The sequence below is a fragment of the Erythrolamprus reginae genome, chromosome 2, assembly GCF_031021105.1.
Source record: "Erythrolamprus reginae isolate rEryReg1 chromosome 2, rEryReg1.hap1, whole genome shotgun sequence".
Lineage (NCBI taxonomy): Eukaryota > Metazoa > Chordata > Lepidosauria > Squamata > Dipsadidae > Erythrolamprus > Erythrolamprus reginae.
The window spans coordinates 118,943,033-118,959,805 of NC_091951.1; the positions used below are offsets into that span (position 1 = coordinate 118,943,033).

The 16,773-nt window shown below is 38.8% G+C and overlaps 1 protein-coding gene across 5 annotated transcripts in view; it reads left to right on the forward strand.

The window, feature by feature from the left end:
- The window catches only part of RNF14 (ring finger protein 14), a 29,026-nt gene that overhangs the window by 7,231 nt on the left and 5,022 nt on the right, over positions 1-16,773 (forward strand). For all 5 annotated transcript variants that reach the window (XM_070739331.1, XM_070739333.1, XM_070739329.1 and 2 more), the window contains 5 exons: positions 915-1,066; positions 1,990-2,484; positions 4,956-5,184; positions 9,185-9,357; positions 13,414-13,544. In XM_070739331.1, coding sequence (XP_070595432.1) covers positions 915-1,066; positions 1,990-2,484; positions 4,956-5,184; positions 9,185-9,357; positions 13,414-13,544 — 1,180 coding nt within the window. The remainder of the gene's footprint in view (positions 1-914; positions 1,067-1,989; positions 2,485-4,955; positions 5,185-9,184; positions 9,358-13,413; positions 13,545-16,773) is intronic.

Below are 16,773 nucleotides of genomic sequence, written 5' to 3' on the forward strand. Positions count from 1 at the left end.
TTTGGTGGTCCATGGGATTTAAAATTATGACCTTGGTAGTCCCTGAGGTGGGGATCCCTGGTATATAGAAATATCAAGTATGGAATTAATTAATTAATTAATTAATTAATTAATTAATTAATTAATTAATTAATTAATGGATTAATTAATTAATCCACCTATCCTATTTCTTAACCCCCTGTCTCCCTCAGAGTTATGCTAACCTGTACAAAGTGTAAGAATTGTCTCATACAATATTTCAGTACACCCCATCACCTGTTTGAATATACACATACACATGCAAGGCAGGAATTCACATTTTGCACACACTTTGGACAATTTTCATTGTAATCCAATCCAAGAATAAAATAACTAGAAGACAGTATTTCTAACTCCAAATCCAAGCCCAAGTTGATTTTGATGGCAGTGAAAATGATTTTAGAAGTGGGTGAAGAGGGCTAACACGGAATGTTCAGCAGCCAGCCAGAGATTTCTTGATATGCCATGTGTGAGACAGAAGATGTGAGATCTTTTTCTCTGCATGACACTTGTGATGAATCAAGAAAGTAGTTACAATTAACCCTAACACAGATGGACAAAGAGATGGCAACACATGAGCCTCCAGACGTCACTGAACATCTCCCATGTGTCCTAGTCTAGATCACCAGTATTAAAAAAGTGGGTGAGGATTGCAGTCTACTGGTAACTATAGTTGGAGGGCCACATTTATTCCACATACCTAAATTCAAGCAACATTTGAAGCAATTGTAACGGGAATTTATCAAAGGAAAGGTTTTATGGAAATAATATTGAACCATTCCGTTAAAACAGAAAGTTGCATGATTGGATTAATTTGTACGTTGCCCAGAGTTGCCTTGCAATGAGATAAAACAGCAAACAAATTTAATAAATAAATTCAATAAATTTTGTTTCAGGCAACTTCACAGAGACTCTTCAAAACAGCAAGCTTGAATATACAGTAAGCTTTCTGCCTCCAATAGTGCTGAATTTTGAATTCCCAGCAGACTATCCTTCAACTTCCCCACCTCTGTTCTCTCTCAATTGCAAGTGGCTGTCTCAGGCTCAGGTTTGGCATCAATCTTTTACACAGCATGTAATTTATATGATCCACCAGGATGATAAGGCACATAGTTTTTAAATGGATGAGTGTATTAGGCCGAAGCTTGGTGTCTTTGGCCTGCTATTTTATTTTAAAATGTATTCTTTGCTATGGGATTTTAGGAGGGGTCATTGCATGAGGGAGGTTTGCAGGTAAACATTACAAATTCCTTCTAGATTGTCAAGGTCATTTATTTTATTTATTTATTATTTGGATTTGCACTCCTGCACCTGCACGGAAGGAGATGGGAGTTGCTGCCTAGTTGGCAGACTAAGATTGGTCAACGTGATGGACTTGGGGGTGTGGGAACACAGGCTTGAACTTTCAACTGGGTGGAGATGCCCCTGGGACTTCAGATTTGAGTTTCTCCCAAATGTACCAACATGGCTCTGCTAATAAATTGGAACTTTGAGGAATACTTTGCCTCAGACTCTGATTTAATTTTTGGTGCTATTTGGAACCCTGACAGAGTGATTATCTTATTGCAGCCAAAGGATGATTGCTAAAAGGAAGTATCATAATTAAAATTCAGGTTAGCTAGGGAAAATAATATGCGTGTTAAAACTCCTCATGAATTATTTTAAATTATATTGTAAAGTCATTAATTGTGATTTTAAAATCTTAATATTATCTGTATAGCATATTCATTTGGAGATTATACATAAGTAAATTTTGGAGTTAGGTTTTATCTCTACCGGTATAGCAGTCCTTAATGTTCAGATAGCAGCTTCATGTGGACCTTGAAATACGGATACAGTTAAATGATATTAAAATATAATTTATTTTCATGAAATCTTGTTCTCTTTAAGGATATAGTAAGATTGACTTACCATTTGTGGGGGGAAAATTTTTTTTTAAACTGTTCTTTCCGCTCCTCTCCCCACTTCCAGCTTACTGCTCTTTGCAGGCACCTCGATAACTTATGGGAAGAAAACAGAGGTTCTGTGGTCCTGTTTGCCTGGATGCAGTTTCTCAAAGAAGAGACACTTGCCTATCTGAATATCACTTCCCCGTTTGAACCTGAGATTAAAAAACAGTCAAAGGCAGAGGATGGTTGCTATGACATCAAATATGCTACATCCACACATAGAGAATCCTCTGGTACAAGCGCTGTAGAGGATGTTGAATCTTTGTCAATCCTGATTAAGGAAATTTTAGACTTTGATCAGTCCCAAAAAGAGAAGGTTTTCAACTGTAAAATATTCACATGCGACATCTGTTTTTCGGTAAAACAAGGAAGCGAATGTATGGACTTTAAAGACTGCAGGCATGTGTACTGCAAGGTTTGCTTGAAGAACTACTTTGAAATTCAAATCAAAGACGGACAGGTCCATTGCCTGAATTGTCCAGAACCTGAATGTTCATCTGTTGCAACTCCTGGGCAGGTAAAAGAAAAGACAGTTATAGGTCAAACATGATATGAATCCTTTCCTGTCATTGGAGCATAAAAATAGTTGGGCATTCATCAGAAAGGAAAGCTAGCACAGGTACTGTAGTTCTCAGTTTACGATCCACAATTCAGCCCATACTCTTACTATGGCACATGTAAGTGAATGTGGATTGTTAGTGAATCTGACTTCCCCATTGACGTTACTTGTCAGAAATGGAATCATATGACTTTGGGACGCTGCAACTATCATAAATATGAACCAGTTGCCAAATGTCTGAATTTTGGCCACGTGACCTTGGAGATGCTTCAATGGTCGAAAGTGTGAAAAACGATCATAAGTCCTTTTTTTCAGTCCATTTGTAACTTTGAATGGCCACTAAATGAATTGTTGTAAGTTGAGGATATTAACACAATAACAGAGTTGGAAGGGACCTTGTAGGTCATCAAATCCACCCCACCCCCAGCCAAGCAGGAGGCCCTACAATGTTTCTGACAGATGACAGTCCAGTGTCTTCTTGAAAGTTCCCAGTGATGAAGCTCCCACAACTTCTGAACTTATTTACAATTTACTTAAAGACATATTAATGTCCAATTATAGTAGTGGCTATCTATATTGTTAAGATGACTTTGGCGGGTAATATTGTAAGTACTTAAAGAGATGACTACATCTTTTGCCAAAAAAAAAAAATTAATCCCCTCTGATCCCAAAGAATTAGGCCAGTATTCACCTAATTTATAAGAACACAGATGTGTAAGCTTGTTTGTCTTGCAGTATACAAAGATTTATTATTTTCTGTACTTTTTTCTGTGAATTAACATTTTGATAACTTTAGTCTAAGCTTAGGGTTAAATATAAGTTCTGTAATGCAGTGTTTCCCAACCTTGGCAACTTGAAGATATCTGGACTTCAACTCCCAGAATTCCCCAGCCAGTGAATGCTGGTTGGGGAATTCTGGGAGTTGAAGTCCAAATAGCTTCAAGTCACCAAAGTTGGGAAACACTGATAGACTATTCTATAGGAAGGAGGGAGCAGTTCAGTTAGAAAGAAGACAGTATGTTCAAATAATAGGCCCGGACTTTGAGGCTTCTCCAGCACTCTATTGCATTTGTGGGCAAATTTCTGGTCTTCTGGCCTTAATTAGTTTGTCTGGGAAACACATATTTGTAATTGGCTGCCTTTAGCCATAACAGTCATTTTGTATCTCTTGTTCAGTTTTCACAAAATAAACTACTACTGGAGCCTATGGGCAGGTCAGTCAGTAGCAAAATCCATTGTTTGATCATCTCTCTGGCTAATAAGTTTGCTCCATTCAACTTTACAAAAAATGCTTGTCCAGAAGAGATGATGAAGAAATACTTCTAGGCCAAACTGATACGAAATTATCTGCTCTTCTTATCTGCAATGTGTTTAGAACACTTTTGGTTTTATATATAGAAGTTGGAAATAAAATATGCCTACCAACTTTTGTGTTTTTATAGATAAAAGTTAGCACTTCAACTTCTACTACAAACTGGAAGTAAATCATTTTTGTTTTCTAAGGTAGGCATAAATGCCTTCTGCTTGTCATTTAGAGCAATGTTTCCCAAACTTGGCAATTTGAAGATATCTGGACTTCAATTCCCAGAATTCCCCAGCCAGCATTCACTGGCTGGGGAATTCTGGGAGTTGAAGTCCAAATATTTTCAAGTTACCAAGGTTGGGAAACACTGCTGTAATGAATTGGCCCCAATTTAATTCAGTAATATTCTGGAGTCTTTTCTAAATCTTGGTAGTCTTTGTTATTAGCCAAGCCTTGGAAATATGCATTGTGGAGCCCTAATAAGAAAGTAATCACTTCCAGTTTTGATATGCACTGAGTGGGTAATTGCTACAGCTGCTTTAGTATCAGTGGGGGTTGGGGGCAGTGTTCCCTCTAATTTTTTTGGGGGGTGGGCGGAAAAGTATAGTGTCTGAGCGGCAGTCCCTTTGGGACTGGGCGGCACAGAAATAAATAAATAAACAAACAAACAAACAAACAAACAAAAAACCCCACCCTGTTTTGCCTCAGAGAATTTCAAAATAAAATACTGTACTGTGTGTCTATAACAGTGAGCTCATAATAGGGCAACTCTATCAATATCAAAATGCCACTTAAATAGTTGAGCTACTTTCAAACTAGATTTTGATTTTCTTTCTCTCTTCCTTACTCCCATTCTTTTTCTTTCTCTTTTCCTTCCTCTCTTTTTTCTATCTGTTTCTCTCTCTTCCTCTCTTCCTCTCTGTCTCCTTCCCTCTCACTCTTTCCCTCTCGGCTTCTGGGCAGGTTTGGAAAACTCTGAGTTGATGATGATTTTTAAGTGAGCGATTGCTCACTGCTCAGCTTAGAGGGAACTATGTTTAGTATGGCAGATTATTTCATAAATATGATCTGGGGTAAATCTTGCCACGTCAGAATCCTCTAATATATTTCCTCATTTGCCCTCAAGGTGAAAGAGCTAGTGGAAGAGAAGCTATTTGCACTTTACGATCGCCTGCTACTTCAGTCAAGTTTGGATTTGATGGCAGACGTAGTGTATTGCCCACGTCCAAGCTGCCAAACCCCGGTGATGCAGGATCCTTCTTTCACTATGGGCATCTGTTCACAATGTAATTACGCATTCTGCACTTTGTGTAAAATGACCTATCACGGAGTTTCCCCATGTAAATGCACTGCAGGTGAGTAACCATAAAGGACCTTGCATACAGTGCTCTCTGAATATTAATGCTTTATATTTATTTTATTTATTAGAATTGAAAGGGACCTTGCAGGTCATCAAGTCCAACTCCCTGCTTAAGCAGGAAATCCTACAGCACCCCAGCCAAATGACATAAGAGAGTTAGTGTAGTGCTGGCAACTGGGGAAACTCAGCCATGAGAACATATTGACTAACTCTTGAGTCATTTATTTGTTGTGAAACTCACAGAGGGACACATTGATTCTTACACGAACCTATTTCACAGAGCTCTTTTTGGGAGCACTATTTATGCCACCTTGAACTTCTGAATGAAAAGTGGGGTATAAATCCAGTCAATAAATTAACACAATTTTGCATGTGGGAATATCTTCAATAATCTCATAGAATGGATGATGGCTGGGGCAGGTGGCCCTCCAGTTTGTCTGTTAATCCTAAAAGTATGTCAAGATTATACTGATGAAATTTTGTGGTCCAGATTTTCCTGATGTTTTTATTTGTTTGATTAAAAAAATGAATAGCTTAATTCTATGGAACATTTAAGATCCCAGTTTCAAATAAATAGTCTAATTCTTAAATTGTTTGAAAAGATGATTTAAGTCTTTTGGATAGCTTCGGATTCTTATGGAGCTTAATATAATTAACTCACTCTCCTCCGAATCAGACCAGACATTTTCATTGTAACCATTCTGATTTCATAATTGGGTCACTATCCATATCTCCAATATTTTACATTTTAAATTGCAGCTAGTGGTTGCCATAAATTGGGCAGTTGTCAGAATTAAAACTCTTAAAAGTCTGTCTTACATAATTCTTGATATTTTTCTTCTCTTTTTATTTCTTTGTGTCTTTAATTGAATGGGGAGTATATAGAAGGCTTTATTGAGTAGAAGATTTTTTAAAACATAATGTTATTGGGAATTATAAATGCAAAGTCAATGCAAACTAAATAAAATACAAAAAAGTACAGGGAAAGGGGGGAAGGCTGAAAAAGAAAATAAAGAAAAGATTAAAAAATAACTTATACTTTCATCTCAGCAGATTAAAAACAATTTTAGTAATTTGTCACAGTTTCTAAAATAAATCATAAGCTCTATTTTGCTCATAACTCATCATAAAGAAAATAGTCCAAATGCTATGTCCATTAATCTTTGTCAGCCTAAGTCCAGTAAAGGTAGATAAAACTATTTTCTTAGTTTGCTTTTCATCTGTGTTTCAAAACAACAATATTTCAGAATTTTAAACAGATTTCTTTTGTATCAATAAGTAAACTTTATCTTTTTGTTTATTGCTTCTAATAAAATCCCTCCAAATCTTAGCAGAGCTCTTTTGTAAATGCAGAAGAAAGAAAGAAAAAATCTAAATCAGTTTCCTGGTGTAATAGCTTCATCTCCTTTAGGAAATAAGTCGTGTGTTAGATATATTTGTATTACATTTAAATCCCCTTTCAAATTAATTTCATAGACATCCATTGCAGCTTTTTTTATTTCATAACTTTACTAGAATATGGCCTGTCAGTTTTATCAATCGTTGGATCCTACCTTTCTAAAAGCTTGGCTCAAAGGTATTCAAAAGTTTGCACTAAGGATTTTTCAATTTATCATCCTCTGACACTAATGTTCAACCTTCAGGGGAGCCTTATAAAAAAACCCAAAAACAATATTTTCCCATAAGAAATTCTTCTAAATAATTTAGAACAGTGGTTCTCAACCTTGGGGTCAGGACCCCTTTGGGGGTCGAACGACCATTTCACAGGGGTCGCCTAAGACCATGAGAAAAGACAAATTTCCAATGGTGTTAGCAACTAAAGCTTCTATTCTGGCATCTCGGAACATATTTTTACAATCCAACCAATCAGGCGTTTACAGGGGGTTGTCACTCTGACCTCTTGCCAATCAGCTTAAAGATCTGTTGGAAGAATTGGCGCTAAACTTATAGTTGTGGGTCACCACTGAAGGCAAACAGCTGTCCCCCAGTGGGTCGACCTCTAGGGAGGCACAGAATGCCATGATTGACACATCAAATGAAGCAATGAAGAGAATTTTCTCTCAATGAGACAACCTCGAATGTATCAAGATCTCTCCTTTTATTGTATTTCACTTTTCCTGACATGTGGTACAGAATAACCAATTCGCGAACGCCACATACATTAAGCCATCCTCCAACTACCATTCACTCATGCGCTGTATAAGGCAACCTTCTCATGACTTCCCTATAGATAATTAACGGAAGCTCCATTCTTTGCCTTTTCCTGCATTGTGTGTTTACTGGTGATTAGCAAAGGAATGAGAGTAAGGCATATATTTCCTTATATGGAAGTTAGGTATAGGTTTTCTTCATGCTGTATATCAAGTTAATTATTTTCCACATGGTCATGGATTCTGCAGGTTGCTTATTCAGCCTGGACTTTGCTTCCTTTCAATAGAGGGAGAATATGGTTTATACAGCAGCCATTAGGCTAAAACATCGCCCTCCAGTAATATTTTATTCCTAAAGTTCAGTGCCCATGAGCCTATAATTACAACACACCACAAGATGAGGAACTGTATTAAGGGGTAGCAGCATTAGAAAGGTTGAGAACCACTGATTTAGAACCATATTTCCAAATTCCTCTGCCCCGCTAATCCCTTGTTAACTTTTCACAATCCATATACTTAAGCACTCTTTTGCTGCATTAAAAATGGTATACATTTTATTGTAAGTTTTTTAAATATGTAATTTTGGGGGGGGGGGGGTTATGCAAAGCAGCCTGATTTTATGAGCTTAATATAATCCCGACTCCCAGCCATTCCATTCATAAGATGACTAAAAATGGCAGTTTCTGCAGTCTACTCATGAAGAACATCTATCTTGATTAGCAAGTCATGGGTCAGACATCTCCCCTTTGTTCTGGAGAAATTATGGTGGCTTTGATCCAGCATCCAGCCAAGATTCGCCTCATAAAAGCCATTTTGCTAGCCAGCAAAGGCTAGCAAGACATCAGTTAGCCATGGTGCTCACACAGGAAGTGTTTTATTGATTAAAATACACTGCTCAAAAAAATAAAGGGAACACTTAAACAACACAATATAATTCCAAGCAGTGTTCCCTCTAATTTTTTTTTGGGGTGGGCGGAAAAGTATAGTGTCTGAGCGGCAGTCCCTTTGGGACTGGGCGGCACAGAAATAAATAAATAAATAAATAAATAAATAAACAAACAAACAAAAAAACCCACCCTGTTTTGCCTCAGAGAATTTCAAAATAAAATACTGTACTGTGTGTCTATAACAGTGAGCTCATAATAGGGCAACTCTATCAATATCAAAATGCCACTTAAATAGTTGAGCTAGTTTCAAACTAGATTTTGATTTTCTTTCTCTCTTCCTTACTCCCAATCTTTTTCTTTCTCTTTTCCTTCCTCTCTTTTTTCTATCTGTTTCTCTCTCTTCCTCTCTTCCTCTCTCTCTCCTTCCCTCTCACTCTTTCCCTCTCGGCTTCTGGGCAGGTTTGGAAAACTCTGAGTTGATGATGATTTTTAAGTGAGCGATTGCTCACTGCTCAGCTTAGAGGGAACTATGATTCCAAGTATATCAAACTTCTGTGAAATCAAACTCTTCACTTAGGAAGCAGCACTGATTGACAATCAATTTCACATGCTGTTGTGCACATTCAACTTTGTACAGAACGAAATTTTCAGTGAGAATATTTCATTCATTCAGATCTAGGGTGTGTTATTTGAGTGTTCCTTTTATTTTTTTGAGCAGTACATATTGAAGTAGTAGGTTTGACATTCTCTAGAAAAAAGCATTTTTGCATGAAGTGAATTCTTGATACCTATGTTGATATTCAGTATTTCTTAAGAAAAATATGAAAAATATTCTATCCCATATTACGATTTTACTACTGTTACATTGAAATGTGTAAGATGAATGTGCAGAACTAATGACACTCATTTTGTGAAACAGATAAATACGACTTCATGCCATTTTCTGTTCTTAATGCAGTGAAGCTAGCAGCTTTACGCAATGAATATCTTGAAGCAGACGAACCCACAAAACGATTTTTGGAGCAACGCTATGGCAAAAGAGTTATTCAAAAGGCTTTAGAGGAGATGGAAAGTGAAAAATGGCTAGAAAGCAATTCCAAATCATGTCCTCACTGTTCAACTCCTATTGAGGTAATATCATAGCAAAGAAGGGCGTGACTGAAAAATGTTCTAGAGACTCAAAAGATGTTAGCTTATCTTTTTAGAAGCAAAATGCAGCCACTCGAGCCATTATGGTTTTATCAAGATATACCCATATATCACCATCACTCTGTGAGCTGCATTGGGTACCGATTGGTCTCCGGACACAATTTGAAGTGTTGGTTATTACCTATAAAGCCCTACAGTTTAGGACCATATTACTTACGGGACCATCTCCTGCCTCATGTATCCCAGGGGCCAGTCAGATCCCACGCCGTTGATCTTCTCCAGGTCCTGTCAGCTATGCAATGCTGGCTGGCGGGGCGAAGGGGAAGGGCCTTCTCTGTGGCAGCTCTGGTCCTTTGGAATCAACCCCCCCTCCCCCAAATTTCGCACTGCCCCCACCCTCCTGGCCTCATGAAAGGCTTTAAAAACACAACTTTGCCGGCAAGCCTGGGGCTGTTGAGCATTAAAACTCTGCTCCGGCTGATAGTATGTTAGTGGTATTGAATGAATTATAGATGAATGATCTTTTAACGTTGGGGTCTTTAGGATTTTGTATTTTTTTGTCTTGTACACCACCCTGAGTCTGCTGGAGAAGGGCGGCTTATAAATTGGAATGAATGAATGAATGAATGAATGAATGAATACGTACGTACGTACGTACGTACGTACGTACGTACATACATACATACATACATACATACATACATACATACATACATACATACAAATATATATACTAGTAAAACCTCAGAAAAGATAAGCCTACAACCTATACTATGGAGTTCATACCCCAAGCTCTGGAAATCATTTTGCACAGAAAGTACATCTTTTTTGTGCCATGATTTATAATAGCATCAATATCCCAGTCCTTACTGCCATTCTTGACTATCCTAAGAATACATCTCTTGTTTCTGCTAGCAGTAGCATCTGGCAGACACCTGACCTCTTTGAAAACCTCCATATCTTTTCCTAAATTTACATCCCTTACAATTGAACCACCAGCCAGAAGACGGCTTCTCTTTTTGGATATGTTGCTCTTCTTGTGTGACTGATGAAGAGTGGATCTTCTCCGGGTCCCGTCAACTAAACAATGTCATTTGGCAGGACCCAGGAGAAGAGCCTTCTCTGGGGCGGCCCTGACCCTCTGGAACCAGCTCCCCCCAGATATCAGAGTTGCCCCCACCCTCCTTGCCTTTCGCAAGCTCCTTAAAACCCACCTCTGTCGTCAGGCATGGGGGAATTGAAATTTTTCCCTTCTCCCTAGGCTTATAGAATTTATACATGGTATGCTTGTTTGTATGATTGGTCTCTTAAATTGGGTTTTTTTAGATTGTTTTTAATATTAGATTTATTACATTGTCTTCTTTATTGTTGTTAGCCGCCCCGAGTCTTCGGAGAGGGGCGGCATACAAATCTAATAAATAAATAAAATAAATAAACTAAAGAATGTCGCTTGGCGGGACCCAGGGAAAAAGCCTTCTCTGTGGCGGCCCTGGCCCTCTGGAACCAACTCCCCCCAAAGATTAGAATTGCCCCCACCCTCCTTGCCTTTTGTAAGCTGCTTAAAACCCACCTCTGCCGTCAGGCATGGGGGAATTGAGACCTTCTTCCCCCTAGGCCTTTACAATTCTATGCATCAGTATGTATGTATGTATGTTTGGTTTTTTATATTAATGGGTTTTTAATTGTTTCTAGCATTAGACTACTATTGTACACTGCTTTATTGTTGCTGTTAGCCGCCCTGAGTCTCCGGAGAGGGGCGGCATTCAAATCCAATAAATAAATAAATAATGCCTGATTCACACTTTCCCCTTTCCAAACTAAGTTCTTCATCTCGGACCCCCACCCGCTGCTTATTTGAATTACCATTTTCACAGCTACCTTGACCTGTTACTTTAGTGTTCCTTTTAAGGTCAGCAAGGGCACTGTATCTGTTATGCTGGGACACAGCGAATGTTTTGTGTTAATGGTTCACAGCTGTTACCCTGCCAGAGTCTTTTTCCTGCAGGATCTTTGTGGCAAGAGGGGGCTGATAGTGCGGCAGCGCAGTAGAGTGGAGTGGCTCAATTGGGTACCTGATTTCTGTTTGGAGAGCACAGATTAGAGATTCTAGATAGGTAATCTGTCCATGTAGACTAGTAATTTGTTTACAAAGAGGACAGTATCCTAATTTGAAAAGAGTGCTGCAAAAGACAGCTACAAAACAAGTATTGCACTGAACTAAGCCAGTCATTTTGAAATAAAATAAAATGACAATCTCATGCGTACTAACCCTGCATGAATTATTGCTATTTTTGGTTTATAGTTACATGATTCGCACACCGCTAGGCGCGCGGGCCACTACCTTTGTCCTCTACTCCAGTTTTTCCCAACCTTGGCAACTTGAAGATATCTGGACTTCAACTCCCAGAAGTCCCCAGCCAGCGAATGCTGGCTGGGGACTTCTGGGAGTTGAAGTCCAAATATCTTCAAGTTGCCAAGGTTGGGAAACACTGCTCTACTCCACTCAGTCTCCCCCACTTACAGCCAGCAGCTCCTCCTCTCAGCCTCTGGGAAGTTAAAATGCAGTGGCGGCAGTTTTGCTGTACAGTGTTCCCTCGATTTTCGCGGGTTCGAACTTCACAAATAGCCTATACCACGGTTTTTCAAAAAATATTAATTAAAAAATACTTCGTGGTTTTTTTTCCTATACCACAGTTTTTCCCATCCGATGACGTCATATGTCATCGCCAAACTAATAATTTTTGCAAATAACAAAAAAAATAATTATTGTTAATAAATAATTATGTTTATAAATATCAGGATCACTAATGGTGAGTACCAGTAATAATGGTGAGTAAATGGTTGTTAATAGAATGGGAAATGGTAATTTAGGGGTTTAAAGTGCTAAGGGATGGCTTGTGATACTGTCCATAGCCAAAAATAGTGTATTTACTTCCGCATCTCTACTTCACGGAAATTCAACTTTCGCGGGTGATCTCGGAACGCATCCCCGCGGAAATCGAGGGAACACTGTACCTTTGTCTTCTATACTCCTTCCGAGTCTCACAGCCAGCATCTGGAAGGTTAAAATGCAATGGAGGCAGTTTCAGGACGTCCTCAACTTACAACAGTTCATTTAGTGACCAAACCAAAGTTATACTGGCACCGAAAAAAGTGACTTATGGCCGTTTTTCACACGTATGGCCACTGCAGCATTCCCCAGGGTCAGATGATCAATATTCAGACACTTGCCAACTGACTCATGACAATTTCAGTTTCTTGAGGTCAGTCAGGAATCAGATTCGCTTAACAACCATTTCACTAATTTAATAATTGCAGTGATTCACTTTAATGACTGTGGCAAGAAAGCTTGTAAGATGGAATAAAATTCATTAGACAGCTATCTCGCCTTACAAAAGAAATGTTGGGCTTAATTGTGGGTGTAAGTCATACCCATAGGTAAAAATCCCATTTAGTGCTTCAGTTATTTAGAAAAGACAGGCAGAATTCTCTTTCTTAGAGCAGTCAGACAGCATTTGCTACTTCACTTTCTTGAGTTTTAATGTAAAGTTAAGAATACTGAATTGTAAATAGAATAAGGGAGTAGCCTCTTCACCTTTTATTTTCCATTTAGCAAAAAAATAGTGGATTTTGTTTTTCATTTAGCAAAGAGCCTTCACTGTGGCGGCCCCCGCCCTCTGGAACCAACTCCCCCCGGAGATTAGAATTGCCCCCACTCTCCTCGCCTTTCGTAAGCTCCTTAAAACCCACCTCTGCCGTCAGGCATGGGGGAACTGAGATACTCTTTCCCCCTAGGTCTTTACAATTTATGCATGGTATGTTTGTTTGTATGTATGATTAGGTTTACAATAAGGGTTTTTTAGTTGTTTTAGTATTGGATTTACATGTTGTTTTTTATTATTGTTGTTAGCAGCCCCGAGTCTATGGAGAGGGGCGGCATACAAATCCAATAAATAAATAAACGTAAAGTGGATCAAAGTACAGTGGCTTGTATAGATGTCAGGTCAAATTGTCATTTCCCCTTCTTTTCCCCCCCAGAAGTTAAATGGCTGTAACAGGATGAGGTGCACTGCTTGTATGCAATATTTCTGTTGGCTTTGTATGGGTGCCTTATCCAGGATAAATCCTTACCAGCACTTTAATGATCCAGGCTCACCATGCTTTAACCTGTAAGTAACCTTTTTCTCTACTGAAAAAAAAGTGAAATTTCACTGTAGGTCTGAGTTTACGGGGTTAATAGAGTTTGCATTCTAGAAGACATTGGGATCTTTTACTACAAAGTAAGCAAAACAATAGGTCAGAGTCTTTCAAAGTTGGTAATTTTAAGATATGTGGACTTTAACATCATGGCTGGGGAATTTTAGGCATTTAAATCCATTCATATTAAAAGTAGCTAAATTTTAAAAATACTGCAATAGGTTAATAAGTTGACCCCTGTTTAGTCTGGAGCGTATTCTACAAGCCAGCTAAAGAGTTGGCTGACCAATTGTGCATAACACAAAAACCTTTGACACAGGTGTACCTTTTCAACCCCAAGAGGCAATGATACGTAAAAATTAAAAATTGCTAAAACTATTTTGACAGTTTTGAAATTTGTTATCGGACTTTTTATTGGAATATAGTATGTTCAATAAGACTGGATTCATATATTGTAGTAATCCATAACGTGACTTGTTTGTTTGTTTGTTTAAATAAAGTTTATTAGATTTTACACATTTAAAAATGTCTTATATACATTTCTCTCAATCCTGGAGTATTATAGACTTTTATTTTTATTATTTTCATACATATTTTCCAATCCTCATACACTACACGTAATATACACAATTATTTACATTTGTATATTCTATAGAGATAATACATATATACATATACTGATATATACAGTATATATACATATGCATGTACATATGCATTTACATATTGTTATAAAATACTACTTAACTGTTTCTATTCTCTAACCAAAGATACAATTTTTTCCATACCGTATAAAATTCTTGTCATTTCTACCTTGTAGTTCTAGAGTTAATTTATTCATTTCTACACAACCCATTATTTTTTTTAATTATCATATTATCTGAAGGGGTTGCTATCTGATTTCCCCTGCTGTGCCTAGACTCTCTTGCTGCTGTTAATATGTGGATTATAATATACTGGAATTTTTTTGTATATGTTCATTTTATTATTCCTAGCAAATGCAGTATACAGTGATCCCTCGATTAGCGCAGGGGTTACGTTCCAAGACCTCCCGCGCTAATCGATTTCCGCGTTATAGTGGTGCGGAAGTAAAAAACACCATCTGCGCATGCGCGCCATTTTTTTCATGGCCGCACATGCGCAGATGGTGGAGTTTGCGTGTGGGCGGCGGGGAAGACCAAGGGAAGGTTCCTTCAGCCGCCCAACAGCTGATCTGCTCCGCAGCGCGGAAGCAGCGAGGAGCCGAAGATGGGGTTTCCCCGTTGCCCAGGCAAAGGGGAAACCCCATCTTCGGCTCCTCGCTGCTGCCGCGCTGCGGAGCGGATCAGGTGTTGGGCGGCTGAAGGAACCTTCCCTTGGTCTTCCCGCCGCCCAGGCAAAGGGGAAACCCCAAGATCGCTTGCCGCTTGCCGCTTGCCGTATTGCAGCTTGGAGCCTTGCTTCGCCTCCTTCGCTGCAATACGGCAAGCGGCAAGCGATCTTGGGGTTTCCCCTTTGCCTGGGCGGCGCTGGGGCCATGCGGAGCCGCTCATCTAGGGGGGCGTGGACCGGCAAGGTGCCCTCCGCTCTCTCTCTTTCTCTCCCTGTTACCGGTGTGGTATAAGAGAGAGAAAGAGAGAGAAAGGAGGGCGACTTGCCAGTCCACGCCCCCCTGGATGAGCAGCCCCGCATGGCCCTAGCGCCGGACTCCGCCGTTGCCTCCGCCCTTGTTCGGCTCTGCAGCTGAGAGGCCACGTCCACCCCCTCCTCGGTGTCCCCGGCACCCAGCGTCCCCACGCCGCCTCCACCTCCCGGTAATGCGCCCGACCTCTGCCTCTCTCTTTCTCTCTCATATACCACGCCGGCAACAGGGAGAGAAAGAGAGAGAGAAATGATAGAAAAAAGGTGAGAAAAAAAGAGAAATGAGAAAATGATTGAAGCAGAGAATGACAGGAAAGAAAGAGAAAGAGACAGAGAAGTGACTCTTGGTGATGACGTATGACGTCATCGGGTGGGAAAAACCGTGGTGTAGAAAAAAAACCGCGGACTTGTTTTTTAATTAATATTTTTTGAAAAACTGTGTTGTAGCGTTTCGCACTAATCGAGACCGTGCTAATCGAGGGATCACTGTATTTCTGGTTTGAATTCAATTTGCTGACCTATTATTTCTTGTATCCAATTCCTTATTTTGTTGCAATATTTTTTCACTTCTGGGCACAACCACATGTGAAAATAGGAGCCTTTTTTTGTTTGCATTTCCAACACTTTGGCTATACAAGTGAAACTCAAAAAATTAGAATATTGAGCAAAAGTTCATTTATTTCAGTAATGCAACTTAAAAGGTGAAACATAATATATAAGACTTGTTATATGCAAGGCAAGATATTTCAAGCCATGATTTGTCATAATTGTGATGATTATGGGGTACAGCTCATGAAAACCCCTCCTCAATGCCCCCTAAGTTCCTCTATTGATCCATCAAGCCCTCTGGGATTGATGTGTCCTGTAAAGGGCCACTGGATGAGAAAAATCAGAGCTTGAAAGCGCAACTTCACTTTTTCCACTTTGCCTCATCATGACATCGACTTGTTTGGTTTTATTTACTTAGAGTAAACCCAGCTAACTTTAATAACTATGATTAAATTATGGCTTAGGAAGATATAGAATACAATATACTTTCATTAGCATCGCAACAGATTTCCCACCAAAATGTAAGATTTAATCAAATCTTAAATAGTACTGTAGTATTTAAATTAATGCCAAAAGCTAATACAGAAGCCAAATTCCATAGCTATAGTAGGCTGATTAAATCAAAATGTCACCAAAATAAGGGTTCTTTTTTTCTGAGCTTGGTCATTTTCTTGGAGACATTTCATTATCTAATCAGATAACATCAGTACTTAGTAGAGAGTTTGCTCTCATTTTATGTTCTAGTCACTAGTGCATCTGTATATTCATAATCTGTATATTCCAGTACAATTTCAGGTTTTTTAAATCACCGTTTAAGGTTTCACACACATTTTTTAATATCTCAAATAATATCTCACACATCTAAATCTCTATATTGCCAATTTAGGTTTTTTATATTGTATCACACTAAAATAAAACTTAATATCCATATAATCTCTTTTTATTTTTAATTTCTATTTTTTTCCAGTTCAAATAATAGTCCAATCCGGACCAATTCTAAAATTTATTGTCTTCCACAGATGTAGAAAAACA